General features: G+C 43.2%; 1 protein-coding gene across 4 annotated transcripts; it reads right to left on the bottom strand.

Annotated features, from left to right (window-relative positions):
• Positions 1-555: 555 nt before the first annotated feature.
• LOC139545701 (NLR family CARD domain-containing protein 3-like) lies at positions 556-17,487 on the bottom strand. Of its 4 annotated transcripts, XM_071353767.1 has the most exons (11): positions 17,234-17,487; positions 10,853-11,209; positions 8,518-10,453; positions 8,155-8,409; positions 7,377-7,550; positions 6,918-7,085; positions 6,607-6,777; positions 5,686-5,859; positions 1,999-2,045; positions 1,809-1,897; positions 556-1,676 (listed from the first exon to the last, which is right to left on the bottom strand). In XM_071353767.1, exons 2-11 carry the CDS (start codon positions 11,181-11,183, stop codon positions 1,338-1,340), a joined length of 3,684 nt encoding a protein of 1,227 aa, XP_071209868.1. In that variant the 5' UTR covers positions 11,184-11,209; positions 17,234-17,487; the 3' UTR covers positions 556-1,337. The 4 variants fall into 4 exon arrangements, with proteins under 4 accessions (XP_071209868.1, XP_071209850.1, XP_071209859.1 ...); XM_071353749.1 differs by having other exon boundaries at positions 556-1,897; XM_071353758.1 differs by having other exon boundaries at positions 556-1,897; positions 17,338-17,487.
• Between the last annotated feature and the right edge of the window lie 1,339 nt (positions 17,488-18,826).

The raw sequence follows: 18,826 nt of genomic DNA, 5'->3' as shown, positions 1-18,826 counted from the left end.
TCTCCTCCCCCTCTCTCTCTTTCCTCTAGCAGTATCACCACAGACAGAACAATGACACAGATAATTCACTGGATGTATAAATGTGAAGCATCCGTTTGACGTTGCCCAGTGGCCGGCAAGGGGTTGGAACGAGATGGGTTTTTGGCCTACATCATCGATGAAACATCTCATGCTGCAGTATCACCCCCCTCCCCCCCCCCCCTCCTCTCTCCTCTTCCATTACTGGGAGGGTTCTCTGGTTTCAGCTGCTTCAACTAAACTCAAATAGCTTTTACACAAATGAATAATTATAAACATATTAATAATAATACATAATGATAACTATAACCACAACAATAATAAAATAATAAATAATATAAACATCAAACAACTTCCAAAGACCATTTCCACTCAAATCTGAACGATGTGTGAATGGTAAATATTTATTACGTTTACTACATAAAGGTTTCTAATCAATACATCATTGTCCTCTCTCTGAGTGAAGGTGTTGTTGTGATGAGACAGGTAGGTGTCATCTTCATCACTTTATATCAGACAGAGACACAACAACATGACTCTGTTTCCTACAAAACTTTATTGACATTAATCATTGTTTACATCATCAATGTACCATTTTGATTTCCCACCTGGGTATCGATAAAGTTCAATTCAAACCTCCCCCCAAAACCACAGACTAAATCTAATTACAGACATAAAAAATGTGTCTGTCAGTTACTCTGGTGATGACTGCTTTCATTCCAGAGTCTCCCAGTTTGTTTCATTCCAGAGTCTCCCAGTTTGTTTCATTCCAGAGTCTCCCAGTTTGTTTCATTCCAGAGTCTCCCAGTTTGTTTCATTCCAGAGTCTCCCAGTTTGTTTCATTCCAGAGTCTCCCAGTTTGTTTCATTCCAGAGTCTCCCAGTTTGTTTCATTCCAGAGTCTCCCAGTTTGTTTCATTCCAGAGTCTCCCAGTTTGTTTCATTCCAGAGTCTCCCAGTTTGTTTCATTCACAGAGTCTCCCAGTTTGTTTCATTCCAGAGTCTCCCAGTTTGTTTCATTCCAGAGTCTCCCAGTTTGTTTCATTCCAGAGTCTCCCAGTTTGTTTCATTCCAGAGTCTCCCAGTTTGTTTCATTTCAGAGTCTCCCAGTTTGTTTCATTCCAGAGTCTCCCAGTTTGTTTCATTCCAGAGTCTCCCAGTTTGTTTCATTCCAGAGTCTCCCAGTTTGTTTCATTCCAGAGTCTCCCAGTTTGTTTCATTCCAGAGTCTCCCAGTTTGTTTCATTCCAGAGTCTCCCAGTTTGTTTCATTCCAGAATCTCCCAGTTTGTTTCATTCCAGAATCTCCCAGTTTGTTTCATTCACAGAGTTTGGATCTTAACTGAGCCAAATATCTCTATCTTATCACACATGATTTCGAACTGAGGGTAGAGGGGCTCAGTGAACGTGGTGTGGTACGTGTAGAGGTGGGTCAGTGTACCAGAGGAGACGCTGTAAAAGGACAGAGTGCCGGCCGGAATGTCGAGATATACTCCTATACACTTTGGGTCCGGTCTGGGTACTGATACAACTGAGATCCTGTTACTATGAATAAATGTGTACTGTTCATTGCAGCATAAAAGCCCCCAAGACCTCTTCTTCTCCATATCCCGTCTGGGTGAATATGTCACCCCAATGACAACCCAGCCAGTCCATTCAACCTGCCAGTAGAAACGACCATCAGACAGGGGCTCCCTGCAGCGTACTTTGGCCCACTTATCCAACTTTTTGGGCCGATGTGAGTAATCTGAGTCATCTGAATCCGAGAAATTTAAATAAGGATATGGGTGAACCTGCGTTCTCCTCACCACCCTCGTGTTGTCCTCGGACAGAGTCAGGTCACCATCTGCTGACCTTGAGTCCAACTTCAGCTGGCAGGCATCTGTAGCAAGACAAAACGGCAGAAACACATATGTTATGTTCTATTTACAATTTGCTTAAAAAGCTACCTTTTATCTTTCTAATTGTAGTTTGATGACTCACATTTCCTCAGGCCTGGTTTGATTCTGGACTCTCCACCATGGTCCAAACTGTGGGACAAAAAAAGAGTAATGTAGGGCCTATTGAACCTGATTACAGTGGAGATTACCTTGATGATTTCACTAGATACAATAGAGTCTGGAAAGCCTATTGAGCAATGTTAACAGAATCAACAGACAGAGAAACAGACAGAGGGACAGAGATACAGACAGAAAGACAGACAGAGAAAGACAGACAGAGAGAGAGAGACAGACAGAGAAAGACAGACAGAGAAAGACAGACAGAGAAAGACAGACAGACAGAGAAAGACAGACAGACAGACAGACTGAGAGACAGACAGACAGACTGAGAGACAGACTGAGAGACAGACTGAGAGACAGACTGAGAGACAGACTGAGAGACAGACAGACAGACAGACAGACAGACAGACAGACAGACAGAGAGACTGAGAGACAGACAGACAGACAGACAGACAGACAGACAGACAGACAGACAGACAGACAGACAGACAGACAGACTTCATTGTGCTGTTCATACAGTTCTTCCAGTCATTGTTGTCATCTGTTCAGCGATATTCAAAGTGGGGAAATTCACTTCCTCCAGTCTACAATCTGGATCCTCCTCCTACACTATCTTGTCATGTAGGAACGATTGAACCTGATTACAGTGGAGATCACCTTCATGGTTTCACTATATACAATAGAGTCTTGAAAGCCCATTGAACAATGAGGTGTTAACAAATGAAATCACATGTTATTAGTCAAATACACATGGTTAGCAGATGTTAATGTGAGTGTAGCGAAATGCTTTTGCTTCTAATTCCGACAATGCAGTAATATCTAACAAGTAATCTAACAATTCCACAACAACTACCTAATACACACAAATCTAAAGGGGTGAATGATAATATGTACATATAAGTGTATGGATGAGCGATGGCTGAGTGGCATAGGCTGAGTGCAATACATGGTATAAAATGTCATAATGTAAACATTATTAAAGTGACATTATTTAAAGTGGCGTTGTATAAAGTGACAAGTGATCCATTTATTAAAGTGGCCAGTGATTGGGTCTCAATGTAGGCAGCAGCCTCTCTGAGTTAGTGATTGCTGTTTAGCAGTCTGATGGCCTTGAGATAGAAACTGTTTTTCAGTCTCTCGGTTCCAGCTTTGATGCACCTGTACTGACCTCGCCTTCTGGATGGTAGCGGGGTTAACAGGCAGTGGCTCGAGTGGTTGTTGTCCTTGATGATCTTTTTGGCTTCCTGTGACATCGGGTGCTGTAGGTGTCATGGAGGGCAGGTAGTTTGCCCCAGGTGATACGTTGTGCAGACCTCACTACCCTCTGGAGAGCCTTGCGGTTGAGGGCGGTGCAGTTGCCGTACCAGGCTGTGATACACCACACCCCTCACCTCCTCCCTGTAGGCTGTCTCATCGTTGTTGGTGATTAAGCCCACTACTGTTGTGTCACCTGCAAACTTGATTGATTTGGAGGCGTGCATGGCCACGCAGTCATGGGTGAACAGGGATTACAGGAGAGGGCTGAGCACACACCTTTGTGGGGGCCCAGTGTTGAGGGTCAGCGAAGTGGAAATGTTGTTTTCTACCTTCACCACCAGGGGGTGGCCCATCAGGAAGTCCAGGACCCAGTTGCACAGGGCGGGGTTGAGACCCAGGGCCTCCAGCTTGATGATGAGCTTGGAGGGCACTATGGTGTTGAATGCTGAGCTGTAGTCAATGAACAGCATTCTTACATAGGTATTATTTTTGTCCAGATGGGATAGGGCGGTATGCAAACTGAAGTGGGTCTAGGGTGGCCGTTAAGGTGGAGGTGATATGAACCTTGACGAGTCTCTCAAAGCACTTCATGATGACAGAAGTAAGTGTTACGGGGCGGTAGTCATTTAGTTCGGTTATCTTTGCCTTCTTGGGTACAGGAACAACGGTAGCCATTTTGAAGCATGTGGGAACAGCAGACTGGGATAGGGAGCGATTGAATATGTCCGAAAACACACCAGCCAGCTGGTCTGCGCATGCTCTGAGGACGCGGCTAGTGATGCCATCTGGGCCAGCAGCCTTGCGAGGGTTAACACGTTTAAATGTTTTACTCACATCAGCCACAGAGAAGGAGAGGGGGGGACACAATCTTTGTTAGCGAGCCGTGACTGTGGCACTGTATTATCCTCAAAGTGGGCAAAGAAGGTGTTTAGTTTGTCTGGAAGCGTGACGTTAGTGTTCGTGACGTGGCTGTTTTTGTAGTCCGTGATTTCCTGTAGACCCTGCCACATACGTCTCGTGTCTGAGCGGTTGAATTGCGACTCCACCTTGTCCCTGTACCGACATTTCGCTTGTTTGATTGCCTTGCGGAGGGAATAACTACACTTCAGCCATATTTCCAGACCTCTTTCCATGGTTAAATGCGTTGGATCGCACTTTCAGTTTTGCGCGCGATGCCACATCCATCCACGGTTTCTGGTTAGAGTAGGTTTTAATAGTCACAGTGGGTACAACATCTCCAATGCACTTCTTTATAAACACACTCACCGAGTCAGCGAGTAGGTCAATGTTGTTCTCTGAGGATGACCGGAACATATTCCAGCCTGCGTGATCAAAACAATCTTGAAGCGTGGCTTCCGATTGGTCAGACCAGCGTTGAATGGTTCTCCTCACTGGTACATCGTGTTGGAGTTTCTGCCTATAAGACGGAACGAGCAAGATGGTGTCGTGTTCGGATTTGCCGAACGGAGTGCGGGGGAGGGCTTTGTATGCATCGTGGAAGTTAGAGTAGCAGTGGTCGAGAGTATTAGCCCTGCGTATCGCGCAATCAATATGCTGATAAAATATAGGTAGCCTTGTTCTCAAATTTGCTTTGTTAAAATCCCCAGCTACAATAAATGCAGCCTCTGGATATATAGTTTCCAGTTTACATAGAGTCCAGTGAAGTTGTTTGAGGGGGAATGTACATAGCTGTGACTATAACTGATGAGAAGTCTCTTGGTAGGTAAAATGGCCGGCATTTGATTGTAAGGAATTCTAGGTCGGGTGAGCAGAAGTACTTGAGTTGCTGTATGTTGTTATGATTGCACCATGAGTTGTTTATCATGAAGCATACACCCCCGCCCTTCCTCTTCCCAGAGAGGTGTTTATCTCTGTCGGCGTGATGCATGGAGAAGCCCAGTGGCTGAATCAATTCCGACAGCATATCCCGAGAGAGCCATGTTTCCGTGAAACAGAGAATGCTACAATCTCTGATGTCTCTCTGGAAGGCAACCCTTAATCAAATTTCATCTACCTTGTTGTTAAGAGACTGGACATTGGCGAGTAGTATACTCGGGAGCGGTGAGAACGTCTACGGAGCCTGACCAGGAGGCCGCTCTGTCTGCCCCTTCTACGGCGCCGTTGTTTTGAGTCGGCTACTGGGATTAGATCCATTGTCCTGGGTGGTGGTCCGGACAGAGGATCCGCTTCGGGAAAGTCATATTCCTGCTTGTAATGTTGGTAATTGACGTTGCTCTTATATCCAATAGTTCTTCCCGCCTGTATGTAATAAGACTTAAGATTTCCTGTGTTAACAATGTAAGAAAAATAATAATAATATTGCATAGATTCCTAAGAACGCAAAGCGAGGTGACCATCTCTGTCGGCGCAATTTACAGAAGCAAAAGTCAAATCAACTACATTTTCCATTTACCTGAGTTTCTCCAGTCTACAGTGTGGATCTTTCCGTCTAGCAGAGAGCAGCTTCACTCCAGAGTCTCCTGGGTGATTGAAGCTCAGGTCCAGTTCTCTCAGGTGGGAGGGGTTTGACTCCAGAGCAGAGGCAAGAAACGTACAGCCTTTCTCTGTGACTAGACAACCAGAAAGCCTACAGAGAGAAGACACAGCATAAAACAATGAACAGCTGCTAGAGTATATATTTTTTAGGTTAAAAAGTTTAAATTCTATTTACATGCAGTTCAATCATTCCTATTCTACTGTTCCTGGGTTCTGAAGTTTAAAGTATGCTTTCACAATATCAAATGTGTAATCTACCTAAGTTGAGGTTTACAGTATGCTTTTTAAATGTTTATTTGTAACCTTTATTTAACTAGGCAAGTCAGTTAAAAATTATTTACTATGACTGCATACCTACAGGGTCAGCCATAGTAGTACGGCGCCCCTGGAGCAAATTAGGGTTAAGTGCCTTGCTCAAGGACACAGACAGGTTTTTCACCTTGTCGGCTCAGGTATTAGAAACAGCAAGCTTTCGGTTACTGGCCCAACGCTCTAACCGCTAGGCTACCTGCCTCTCTAACCGCTAGGCTACCTGCCTCTCTATCTGCTAGGCTACCTGCCTCTCTATCCGCTAGGCTACCTGCCTCTCTAACCGCTAGGCTACCTGCCTCTCTAACCGCTAGGCTACCTGCCTCTCTATCCGCTAGGCTACCTGCCTCTCTAACCGCTAGTCTACCTGCCTCTCTAACCGCTAGGCTACCTGCCTCTTTCACAATATCAAATGTGTAATCTACCTAAATTCTGAAGTTTACAGTATGTTTTCACAATATCAAATGTGTAATCTACCTAAATTCTGAAGTTTACAGTATGTTTTCACAATATCAAATGTATAATCTACCTAAGATTCTGTAAGGCACAGTTGGGGTTCCTCAGTCCAGCAGAGAGAATCCTCATTCCAGAGTACCACAGGTTGTTGTCCCTCAGGTCCAGCTCTCTCAGGACTGAGTATGACCACAGTACAGGGGCCAGAGAGACACAGGAACGTCTGGAGAGATTACACTCCCTTAGCCTTGGGATGGAAAGGGAGAAAATGTAACACTATGTTGCCTTGGTGTTTCCATTGTTACGGTATAGTTTTAAAAATGCAGTAATAAAATGTTTATTCTACTATAACATACAGAAGATGAAACATAACGAGTTATTTCTCACTCCAGAGTCTGTATCTGACAGTGTGGATCCATCAGTCCAGCAGACAGCAGTTTTACTCCAGAGTCTCCCAGTCTGTTGCAGCCCAGACGCAGCTCCTCGAGCTGAGAGACTGCTATAGCAGAGGACAAACTTCCACAGGACTTCTCTGTAATCTCACAACCAGTCAGTCTGTCCAACATAAAAAAATGCATAAACAAAATGTAAAGGGGAGCTGTCTTTAATCCAGAATAAATGAACCTATCGGGACGGTTTCCAGACACATTAAGACAAATCCTGGACAAAGAAGCTAGCTAACAATCAATGGTAAGCGTAAAGGGCGTGTGCAATATTTTTACATAAATTAACAAATCACCTAATGTCAAACCATATATGGAGTTGATTCGACAATTTTGAAAATGACGCACGTCCCAATCCCTCTATTGATCCTGAACTTCCCCTTTAAACATTTTCATTACACACCTCAGTATCTTCAGTTTACAGTGTGGACTCATAAGCCCAGTGGAGATCCTCTCCACCCCGGTGTCTGTCAGTTTGTTGTAGCTGAGGTCCAGCTCTGTCAGACATGAGCCAGCTGACTGGAGAGCTGAGACAATGGTTTCACAAATGTCATCTTTGAGATCACACCCGGTGAGTCTATGTGAAACAACAACAAAATAATCGAATTGGTCAAACTTGCCAACATGATTGAAGTTGTTTATCATTATAGCTATTGCTTGGTTTCTTTGCAAGAGTAGATTTGAAGGTTACTAATTGTTCAAAACCCATCAGCACTCACCTCAACACAAGTAGATGGTTGTGAGGACCCATCAGCACTCACCTCAACACAACTAGATGGTTGTGAGGACCCATCAGCACTCACCTCAACACAACTAGATGGTTGTGAGGACCCATCAGCACTCACCTCAACACAAGTAGATGGTTGTGAGGACCCATCAGCACTCACCTCAACACAAGTAGATGGTTGTGAGGACCCATCAGCACTCACCTCAACACAAGTAGCTGGTTGTGAGGACCCATCAGCACTCACCTCAACACAAGTAGATGGTTGTGAGGACCCATCAGCACTCACCTCAAAACAACTAGATGGTTGTGAGGACCCATCAGCACTCACCTCAAAACAACTAGATGGTTGTGAGGACCCATCAGCACTCACCTCAACACAAGTAGATGGTTGTGAGGACCCATCAGCACTCACCTCAACACAACTAGATGGTTGTGAGGACCCATCAGCACTCACCTCAACACAAGTAGATGGTTGTGAGGACCCATCAGCACAGCCTTTAGAAGCTCTGGTCCTGATCGACACAGGTTGATATGACTAAGGTTAAGTGACTCCAGTCGGCAGTTGGGACTCCTCAGTCCAACAGAGAGGGGCTTCAGGTCTAACAGGGCATTGACGCTGAGGTCCAGCTCTCTCAGGTGGGAGTCAGGCAGCTGTAGGGCAGATGCCACCGTTTCACAGCAACTCGTTGTAAGGCGGCAGTCTGCTAGTCTACAGAGGAGAGACGTTTATTATGAGAGGTGTGGATGTAGTATAGGACTAATTAAATGGCTAGAATACATATAGTGACATACTGTACACATCAACACTTCAACTCACATAGCCTTTCGGCAGTATCGAACAGCTGGGACCAGCCTCCTACGTCCCTCATCTGACGTGCTGTACTCTCTCAGGTCCAGTTTGTCCAACACTTCCTCTGACATCAAGAGTACGTATGCCATCGCCGAGCACTGTGCAGGCGTCAGCTTCTTCTCAGCAGGGTTCTTGGATGTCATAAACTTTTGAATTTCATTCATCAACGAGGTATCGTTCAACTCGATCAAACAGTGGAAGAGATTGATGCACCTCTCTGGGGAGGGATATTGTCTTTGTTTTTCGTCTGAAAGTCTATCTTTGATGTACTGGATCGTCTTCTGGATGCTCTCTGTGTCTCCCTTTGTCTGGAGCTTTAGGCTTTTCAAGAGGATCTGATTGGACTCCAGTGAGATGCCCAGAAGGAAGCGGAGGAAGAGGTCTAGGTGACCGGTCTTGCTGTTCAACGCTTCATCCACTGCTCTCCTCTGCAAGTCATGCAATGTTTTCTGCTGCTGCTGAGATCCTCTGGGTTGTGGCCTGTAGTCTTCATCCTCGCTGTAGCCATCATCCCTGTCTCCAGAATCACTGTCATTTGTTATTGGTAACTCTTGGTAGTCTCTTAAACTCAATGGGTTGACATTTTCACTGGCATATGAGTAAGCAACATAGAGTGCTGCGAAGAACTCTTGAATGGTGAGATGCACAAAGCTGTACATCTTTGCTTGAAACATAGAGTCCTCCTCTCTGAAGATCTCTGTGCACATCCCTGAGAGCAAGATGGCTTCATTGACATCAATGCCACACTCTCTCAAATAGTCTTCAGAAAACACCAAATTGCTCTTTGCCAGGTTTTGGAAGGCTAGTTTTCCAAGTTTCAGAATGATCTGTACGTCAGACTCTGACAGATTACGAGGATCTGGTTCGTTTTCCCCATGGTACTTCTTGTTCTTCATGTTTGTCAGAGTGAGTAGGAAGCGAATGTACATCTCAGTCAAAGTTTTAGGGAGTTTTCCATGGTCATTTTCACTCAACATTCTCCCAAGAACCATGGCAGTAATCCAACAGAAGACCGGTATGTGGCACATGATGTGGAGGCTTCTTGATGTCTTTATGTGGGAGATGATTTTGTTGGCCAGGTTCTCATCATTACTGAATCTCTTCTTGAAGTATTCTTCTTTCTGTGGGTCATTGAATCCTCGAACTTCAGTGACACGGTCAAAACAGTCAGAGGGTATCTTATCAACTGCTGCTGGTCGGGAGGTTATCCAGAGGAGAGCTTCAGGAAGCATATTCCCCTTGATGAGGTTTGTCAGCAGCACGTCCACTGATGTTTTCTCGGTTACATTAGACAACCTCTTGTTGTTATGGAAACACAGTGGAAGTTGGCTTTCATCGAGGCCATCAAAGATGAACACAACTTTACCGTCGACCACCTTCTTTGCGTCCTGCATATCTGTTAGTTCAGGGTGGAAGTCACTCAGGAGTTTCAAGAGATTGCAGGCATCTTCTTTGATCAAATTCAAGTCCCTAAATGGAAGTGCGAAGACAAAATCTACATCCTGATTGGCTATTCCTTCTGCCCAGTCAAGGATGAACTTCTGAACTGAGACTGTTTTTCCAATGCCAGCGATGCCCTTTGTCAGCACAGTTCTGATGGGTACCTCTTGTTTGGATTTGGATTTGTCATTATGTTCCTCTGTCTTCGGGTCTAAAGATCGAAAGATATCATTGCAGTTGATTGCATCGTCTTGAAATGCTTTGGTCCGAGCCGTATCTTCAATCTGCCATACCTCATGCTCTTTATTAACCCCTTCACTCTCCCCAGCTGTGATGTAGAGCTCTGTGTAGATCTTGTCAAGCAATGTTGGGTTTCCCCGTTTTCCAAGCCCCTCAAAGATGCTCCCAAACTTCTTCTTCATGTTGGACTTGTGTTTGTCCTTCACTTTTGGCAGCTCTTCATCTAATGAGGAAAGAAAATTGATAGTGTCGTTGGATATATAAAGTATCTTTACTTCAGTATTTTTATCTGCAGTATTCAGTAACGTAACAACACAATACCTTCAGTTACTGGTTTCAAAGTCCAATTTCCTGCATGGGCGTACTTTATGAGTGTGTGTGTGTGTGTGTTAGTCTACAATTGGTACATCCAATTTTGGACTTTAAAATTAATTATATACTGTATACCCATTGATTCTTGAAGAATACAACTTACCTGTCGTACCCTTTCAGAACACAAAATATTAGCTTAATTGTATTGTATTATTTGACAGGGACACTGCATATTAACTAATCAACATTTCTGTAATAACTGGTCTTGTTTTTGTTGAGCTACAAAAATAACAATAAAGAATTGTCTTACCAGCACCATGTGAAGGCATAGTAACACTGATGTTGTTATAGACTGAACCTCCGACATTGCAGCAAACAAGCTGGGGTGCAGCGACAACAGAACCACCCTGAGCCATAATGGAGGATAGTGGATGGGCAGATTGAGCCATAATGGAGGTCTGAGGATGAGCAGGTTGAGCCATGATGGAGGACGGTGGAGGGGCAGGTTGAGACGTAATGGAGGACGGTGGATGGGCAGGTTGAGCCATGATGGAGGACGGTGGATGAGCAGGTTGAGACGTAATGGAGGACGAAGGACCAGAATGCTGGGCTGGAGCGAGAGACTGAGGAGTCTGATCCATGATATCAGACAGTCAGTGTCCTCCCCCTGAGAGAGACAGAGAGACAACATAAGGAGTAAGTTTAACAACAAAAACATTTGAGTATGCTAATAGGTTCTTAGCTTATTGGTTATGACAAGGTAAGATCATTGTAAATATTTATTTATGTCCTATATTCAATTCGTTGAAATTACTTGAAATCTTACAGACTGCTAGTGTCTTTATCATATCACACAGGGACCTGCAGTACAGACTAGGGGCTTTATCATAACACACTGGGACCTGCAGTACAGACTAGTGTCTTTATCATAACACACAGGGACCTGCAGTACAGACTAGTGTCTTTATCATAACACACAGGGACCTGCAGTACAGACTAGTGGCTTTATCATAACACACAGGGACCTGCAGTACAGACTAGTGGCTTTATCATAACACACAGGGACCTGCAGTACAGACTAGTGGCTTTATCATAACACACAGGGACCTGCAGTACAGACTAGTGGCTTTATCATAACACACAGGGACCTGCAGTACAGACTAGTGGCTTTATCATATCACACAGGGACCTACATTACAGACTAGTGTCTTTATCATAACACACAAGGACCTGCAGTACAGACTAGTGGCTTTATCATATCACACAGGGACCTGCAGTACAGACTAGTGGCTTTATCATAACACACAGGGACCTGCAGTACAGACTAGTGGCTTTATCATATCACACAGGGACCTGCAGTACAGACTAGTGGCTTTATCATAACACACAGGGACCTGCAGTACAGACTAGTGGCTTTATCATATCAAACAGGGACCTGCAGTACAGACTAGTGGCTTTATCATAACACACAGGGACCTGCAGTACAGACTAGGGGCTTTATCATATCACACAGGGACCTGCAGTACAGACTAGTGGCTTTATCATAACACACAGGGACCTGCAGTACAGACTAGTGGCTTTATCATAACACACAGGGACCTGCAGTACAGACTAGTGGCTTTATCATATCACACAGGGACCTGCAGTACAGACTAGTGGCTTTATCATAACACACAGGGACCAGTCTTGTCCCATCGCTGCAACTCCCATACAGACTCGGGAGAGGTGAAGGTCGAGAGCCGTGCGTCCTCCGAAACACGACCCCGCCAAGCCGCACCGCTTCTTGACACAGCGCCCGCTTAACCCGGATGCCAGACGCACCAATGTGTCGGAAGGAAACACCGTACACCTGGCAACCGTGTCAGCGTGCATGCGCCCGGCCCGCCACAGGAGTCGCTAGAGCGCGATGGGACAAGAATATCCCGGCCGGTCAAACCCTCCCCTACCCCGGACAACACTGGGCCAATTGTGTGTCGCCTCATGGGTCTCCCGGTCGCGGCCGCCTGCAACACAACCCGTAATCGAACCGGGATCTGTAGTAACGCAATTCTTTATTGTAACGCAGACCGCTGCGCCACTCAGGAGGCCCATAATCATCATTTTTAATAGCTTCCAATCCACATTATCAAAGTGTATTACTTTTTCAAAATTCATTCATATTCATCCTATTACAGCTGTGGTTATTAAATCACGTGGAGATCCAATTTTCAAATCGCTTCCAGCTGTCCAAACAACGTATACATCTAAAATCCTCTAAAACCACCTACTGACCTCCCTCCTCTATAGTACACCCATTACAATCCTCTAAAACCACCTACTGACCTCCCTCCTCTATAGTACAACCCATTACAATCCTCTAAAACCACCTACTGACCTCCCTCCTCTATAGTACAACCCATTACAATCCTCTAAAACCACCTACTGACCTCCCTCCTCTATAGTACACCCATTACAATCCTCTAAAACCACCTACTGACCTCCCTCCTCTATAGTACAACCCATTACAATCCTCTAAAACCACCTACTGACCTCCCTCCTCTATAGTACAACCCATTACAATCCTCTAAAACCACCTACTGACCTCCCTCCTCTATAGTACACCCATTACAATCCTCTAAAACCACCTACTGACCTCCCTCCACCCATTAGAATGGCCATTTTCATTTAACTGATTTTACATTAATATTTATGGGTCTAATTTTCAATACCTTCCTATCCATATGAGCTACAGATCTACAGGCAAGTGCAGTGGATTCCTTGACCTTTCACCTTTAAAAAAATAAAAAGATTAATCCCCCCTGGTCCTCTTGAAAATGTGTTTCATATTACTGCTCTGGTTACTGATTCACGTCCAGATCTACTTTTCCATGGCTTTATATCCAGATGTTTTGGAAATCTAACACTGAAAATACTTTCCAATATTGTACATTCAGTGCATATAGGAAGTCTACACCCCCCCCCCCCCCCCCTTGGATTTCTTCACATTTTATTGTGTTACAATGAGTTTAAGTACACAAAATACTCTGTAATGTCAAAGTGGAAAAGTCTTTACATTTATTTTTTAAGATGAAGGAAAAATAAACCCCTAATATACCTTGATAAGTTTTCACCCCAATGAATCAAAACATGTTAGAAGCACCTTTGGCAGTGATTACATCTGTGATTCTTAGGTAAGTCTCATAAGAGCTTTGCACACCTAGATTGTGCAATATTTGTCCATTATTCTTTTAAAAAATTATTCAAGCTCTGTCAAAGTGTTGGGGATCATGACTAGACAGCAATTTATTTTTATTTTGCCATAGATTTTCAAGCATATTTAAGTCAAAACTCAGGAACATTCACTGTCTTCTTGATAAGCAACTCAAGTGTATATTCGGCTTTGTGTTGAGGGTTATTGTCCTGCTGAAAGGTGAATTCCTCTCCCAGTGTCTGCTGGAAAGCAGACTGAACCAGGTTTTTCTCTAGGATTTTGCCTCTGCTTAGCTCCACCACACATCTTGAAAAACTCCTCAGTTTTTGCCAATGACAAGCATACCCATTCCATGATGCAGCCGCCACCATGCTGGAAAATAAGGAGGCAGTTACCCTAAACATAAAATAAAAATGATCTTTATTTAACTAGGCAAGTCAGTTTAGAACAAATTCTTATTTTCAATGAACGCCTAGGAACAGTGGGTTAACTGCCTTGTTCAGGGGCAGAACAACAGATTGTTTTGCCTTGTCAGCTCAGGGATTTGATCTTGCAACCTTTTGGTGACTAGTCCACTGCTCTAACCACTAGGCTACCTGCCGCCCCAAGGTTTTTTAATTTAGGCCAAAAAGTATTTTTTTCTTCTTCAGATGAACTTTAGTGCCTTGTTGCATATTTTGGGAATATTTTTTATTCTGTATATTTGTATTCTTCTTTTCACTCTGTTATTTAGGTCATTATTGTGGCGTCACTACGATGTTGTTGCTACATCCTCAGTTCTCTCCCATCACAGCCATTGCACTTTGTAACTGTTTTAAAATCACCAATGGTCTACTTCCTGTCCTTCAGCTCATTTCAGAATGACGACCGTGCATTTGATGTGTCTAGGTGGTTTAATATATCATCCACAGCATCATGATTAACTTGACCATGCTTAAAGAGATATTCAGTGTCTGAATTGGTATTGTTACCCATCTACCAATCACTATCCTTCTTTATGAGGCTTTTGAAAAGCTCTCTGGTCTTTGATGTTAAATCTGTGCTTGAAATTTAATAGTTGACTGAGTGACCTTACAGATGTTATATGTATGGGGGACAGAGGAAGGTGTAGTCATTCAAACACCATGTCTACCCCTATAATTTCACACAGAGTGAGTCCATCTACAGTGCCTATAGAAAGTCCACACCCGCTTGAACTTTTTCCACATTTTTGCTGCCTTAAAATGGCCATCTCAGTCTCCGGACTAGAACCCCAGATTAAAAACCTGTGGTTTGAATTGAAAAGGGCAGTCCATAATCGCAGACGAAGGATATCAAGGATCTAGAAAGGTTCTGTATGGAGGAAATGTCTAAGAATCCTCCCAATGTGTTCTCCAGTCTCATAAATCATTTGATAAAAAGGCTCAGTGTCTTTGTAGAAAATCAAAGACGAGGAATTTGAGAAAAGATAAAAGGTGTCCCTTTTGATAAGAGACGTCAAGGAAATAATGAAGATACATTATAGATTAAACGTATCGGTGCTCATCGGCCATAAACATTACACAACAAGTTGGAAATCGCAAACTCAACAAAGAGTGGTTAGGAAGGAATCGGAGACAGTGGCTAACTGCAAGCATTGCAACTGGGAAGTGGGGAATAATCGAGCTCTGACAGGGAAAATACGTTTTGAATGGTCATCCAATTCGGAATTGTAAATCCGGCCTCTTTCTCTTTCTTTGATGACAAAATTTGTCCACGAAGGCCCGCCGCGCCACCATCTTGTTCAAGTGAGCACAGCACAACAAGGTGATTCCAAAAATGTCTTATATGCTGCTGCATAAATGGTGTAATATGCCAGGGAGATATGTATACTGTAGCTAAGAAAGTAATACTAAGTGTATGTTGTGTAGTAAGATGTTAGTAGCCCATGTAACTCACCCTAATAATTTGGTCTATTTTCACCTCTTAATTTCACCAAACGTTACTGTTCTGACTTGGTGGTGCATATGTAGCCTATAACCTGTTTTCGAGAAATGTAATCATCTAATATTGTAAGAGCTTTCATTGTCTGCTTGTATGTCTCTTTATTTATCCTACACCTGACTTGGTGTACAGGGAGAACACTGTAAGAATGGCCCATGTTCTGAATACTGTTGCTGTACATTTCAAAAGCGCTTAACAAATAGTTATATTGACTACCGTCAGTCCTAGATTGCTCATTATTGTATTAATCGAAATTATGGATTGCCGCTTATCGTCCCCTTATGTCATAGTTTGTACATCTTAATTGTCAGTAGAAACCACATTTGTTTAAGCAAGTCAGCCATATCAGCTATGTTTTTTAAAAAGGCAGTAAATGAGGCTGAATGTTTCGCTGCCAGACAAGGCTCCGCTGATAGCCAGGTGTAGCAGTGGTAAGTTGTAGCTTTATGTAGGTCGTAACACTTTGTGGCCACCGTTTGTCACCGTTATAGTGAAATGAATGTATTGTTTACAGTTGTGTTGTGTAATGGCTTTGCTGACATGCACCCAAAATATTTAGTTTTTTTGCCCCACCAAAATGTACATGCTAAAATCGCCACTGTCCACAACAAGTCAATTTGATCGGGGGAAATGCGCATATTGTTTTTATGCAGATATTACAATATTCACATTAAAATCTGTCGCCAATTTGATGGAAACCTAGCTTATGTTTCTATTAACTTGTCAAATTTTTTGTTGTTGTCAACATTTAGAAAGTTCGCATAGAAAATTGATTCGACAATTGCCTGCTAGGGTGCGTTTCCAATTAACTATCTTGTCTCAATAAAAATAGCTTTGCGTAATGACATCACACCTAAAATAAAATGCGCATTAATGAATGTGTGCCCTCCCACCTATCTGTTTCATGTCTCAGGTACCCTGTCTGCCCTTCCACCTATCGGTTTCATGTCTCAGGTAGCCTGCGAAAGCCAGCATGGATAGAATGCAATAATTGACTAATATTTGCCATATTCTAATCATTCTCATGTGCCAACGTATCGCCACGGCCCGTGCCATGCTGAAACGTGCACTCTATTAGATCTTGAAAAATGTAACGGTGAAACTTGCCAGCCAACCAGAAAAGCAAGGCGAAGCAATTCAGGCATTCTTTAAAGTCGGAACAATCCTTGTCCTGTTAATAAATTATTTTTCATAGTTGGAAGTGGCGCTTAAAGTTACACGATGACATCACGTGCCCTGCGTACCTTCAAAAGTAGCCTATTCGGTAATTATCATTTATTCAAGAAACATCGTTTCCATCATACTTTGTCACAATAAAGTCCAACAAAAGAAAAATCCACACGTCGATCTTTTGAAAACGTCTCCTATATCTGCCGTTTCCGTTACACATGACGCAATTATTTATATATTTTTTTGTCCGACATGGCTTTTGTCGATACTCCATAGAAACCTGCCTAGAGAAGAGATACACTGTATATATTATGGCATAAGTAGACTAAGTCTGTCCTCCTACCTAAAGATGAAGAAAAAAAGATTCACCTGATAATTGTTTCTTCGTCTGGCATTCTTTTGATGGTCTTTCGTTTTTACTTCCTTGTTGAGCGCTATTTGCGAATTTTGAAGTTAACGTCAAAGTTACTTACTCTTTTTGTGGGACATTAACCGATAATAGCCTCGTTCTCGTATTTGTCTATAGACTAGTTAAATAGGTCAACAATAGTCCTATCCATGACGTTAATGAATATAATAGACCCTTGAGGCAGAAGAATTGGAAACGGGCTGGGCTTGTCAGGAAATCATAAGAACCCGCCCCTTCTCTGTTACTGTGTCTCGTTCTCATGTACGATTGGTCGCTGGACTATGGGGGGGTGATTCATGCCAGAATTAAGCCTCGTGAAGCTACTGATGCCTCTCACCAAGCCACCTAAAGTCTTCCTAGCGCCATAAAATAATGCCATTAATTAATATGGACTGTCAATGGAGACAAGTTTGTTTCTAAGGCGTCAAACTGCCGACGTGTTCACGTTAAGTGACACGTACACATCATGTAGACGTAGTGTTCACGTCGCGTCACGTGTCACGTGTCAGTTTGTTATGAATGATCTTACCATGAACGCCTTAAAAACGTCTACATGTTTTAGGTGTTAGTTTAAGTGTCTGTTTAGTTCATCAATTTCATTTGTCGATTTAGTTAAAATAGGCCTATCACCTCAAAGCAAAAATTATTAGGCTAGTTGATATCACAGCCACCATTACTGTGTAGATATACCTATTTCTCACATCAATACAAAATCAAGGGTTTCTTGGTAGCCTAATGGTTAGAGCATTGGGACAGTAACCAAAATGTTGCTAGATCGAATCCCAAAGCTGACAAGAAACTTTTTTGTTGTTGTTTTGCCTGAGCAAGGCACTGTTTCCCGGGTGATTGAATATATGGATTTCGATTAAGGCATCCTCCCGCACCTCTCTGATTCAGAGGGGTTGGGTTAAATGCGGAAGGCACACAACTGACTAGGTATCCCCCTTTCATTTTCTTTGTTGGAGGTAGCCTAGGTCTCTAGTGGCGCATTCAAAACAACTCACAAGTCAGCAATCTCTGACTTCCGACTTCAGTGCGTTCAAGACAACTGGGAACTCTGAAAAAAACGAGCTCAGAGGGATTTTTGTTTTGTTTTGAACAGTCATCCAACTCTGAATCTCTGGCATCTTTTCTCTGACCTGAAAACCACTGATGTCATGATTTGACCTCGTTTTCTCCCCATTTCCCAGTTTACCGGATTAACAGATGCAATTCTTTGTCTATACATTTCTGTAGAGATGTTTTATGGATAAAAGCAGGGTTTGAATTGAGAGGGTATGTGAGGATATGGGCCTTGTTATAGAGACGTGCAAAAAGCATATGCTACCACTTGTTGGCTTAAACATAGGAAAAGCAACGGTCCAGATTTTATAAAGCGTACAAGGCTATAACAATGATAAAACTCCACTGTTATTTCCACAGTCTACTAGCCTATCGAAGATCTTGCGCAGCCTAAACATCAAAGGAAAATGTGGTTGGTTTATTAAATGCTCTGCAATGTAGAGCTATGCCTAATGCAAAATAGCAAGTAGTTAGAATCGGTATGGGTCTAC

This window comes from Salvelinus alpinus, chromosome 2 (assembly GCF_045679555.1).
Source record: "Salvelinus alpinus chromosome 2, SLU_Salpinus.1, whole genome shotgun sequence".
In the NCBI taxonomy this organism is placed as follows: domain Eukaryota; kingdom Metazoa; phylum Chordata; class Actinopteri; order Salmoniformes; family Salmonidae; genus Salvelinus; species Salvelinus alpinus.
Note: the sequence above shows the minus strand (reverse complement) of the source record. Positions and strands in the feature narration are given on the sequence as shown.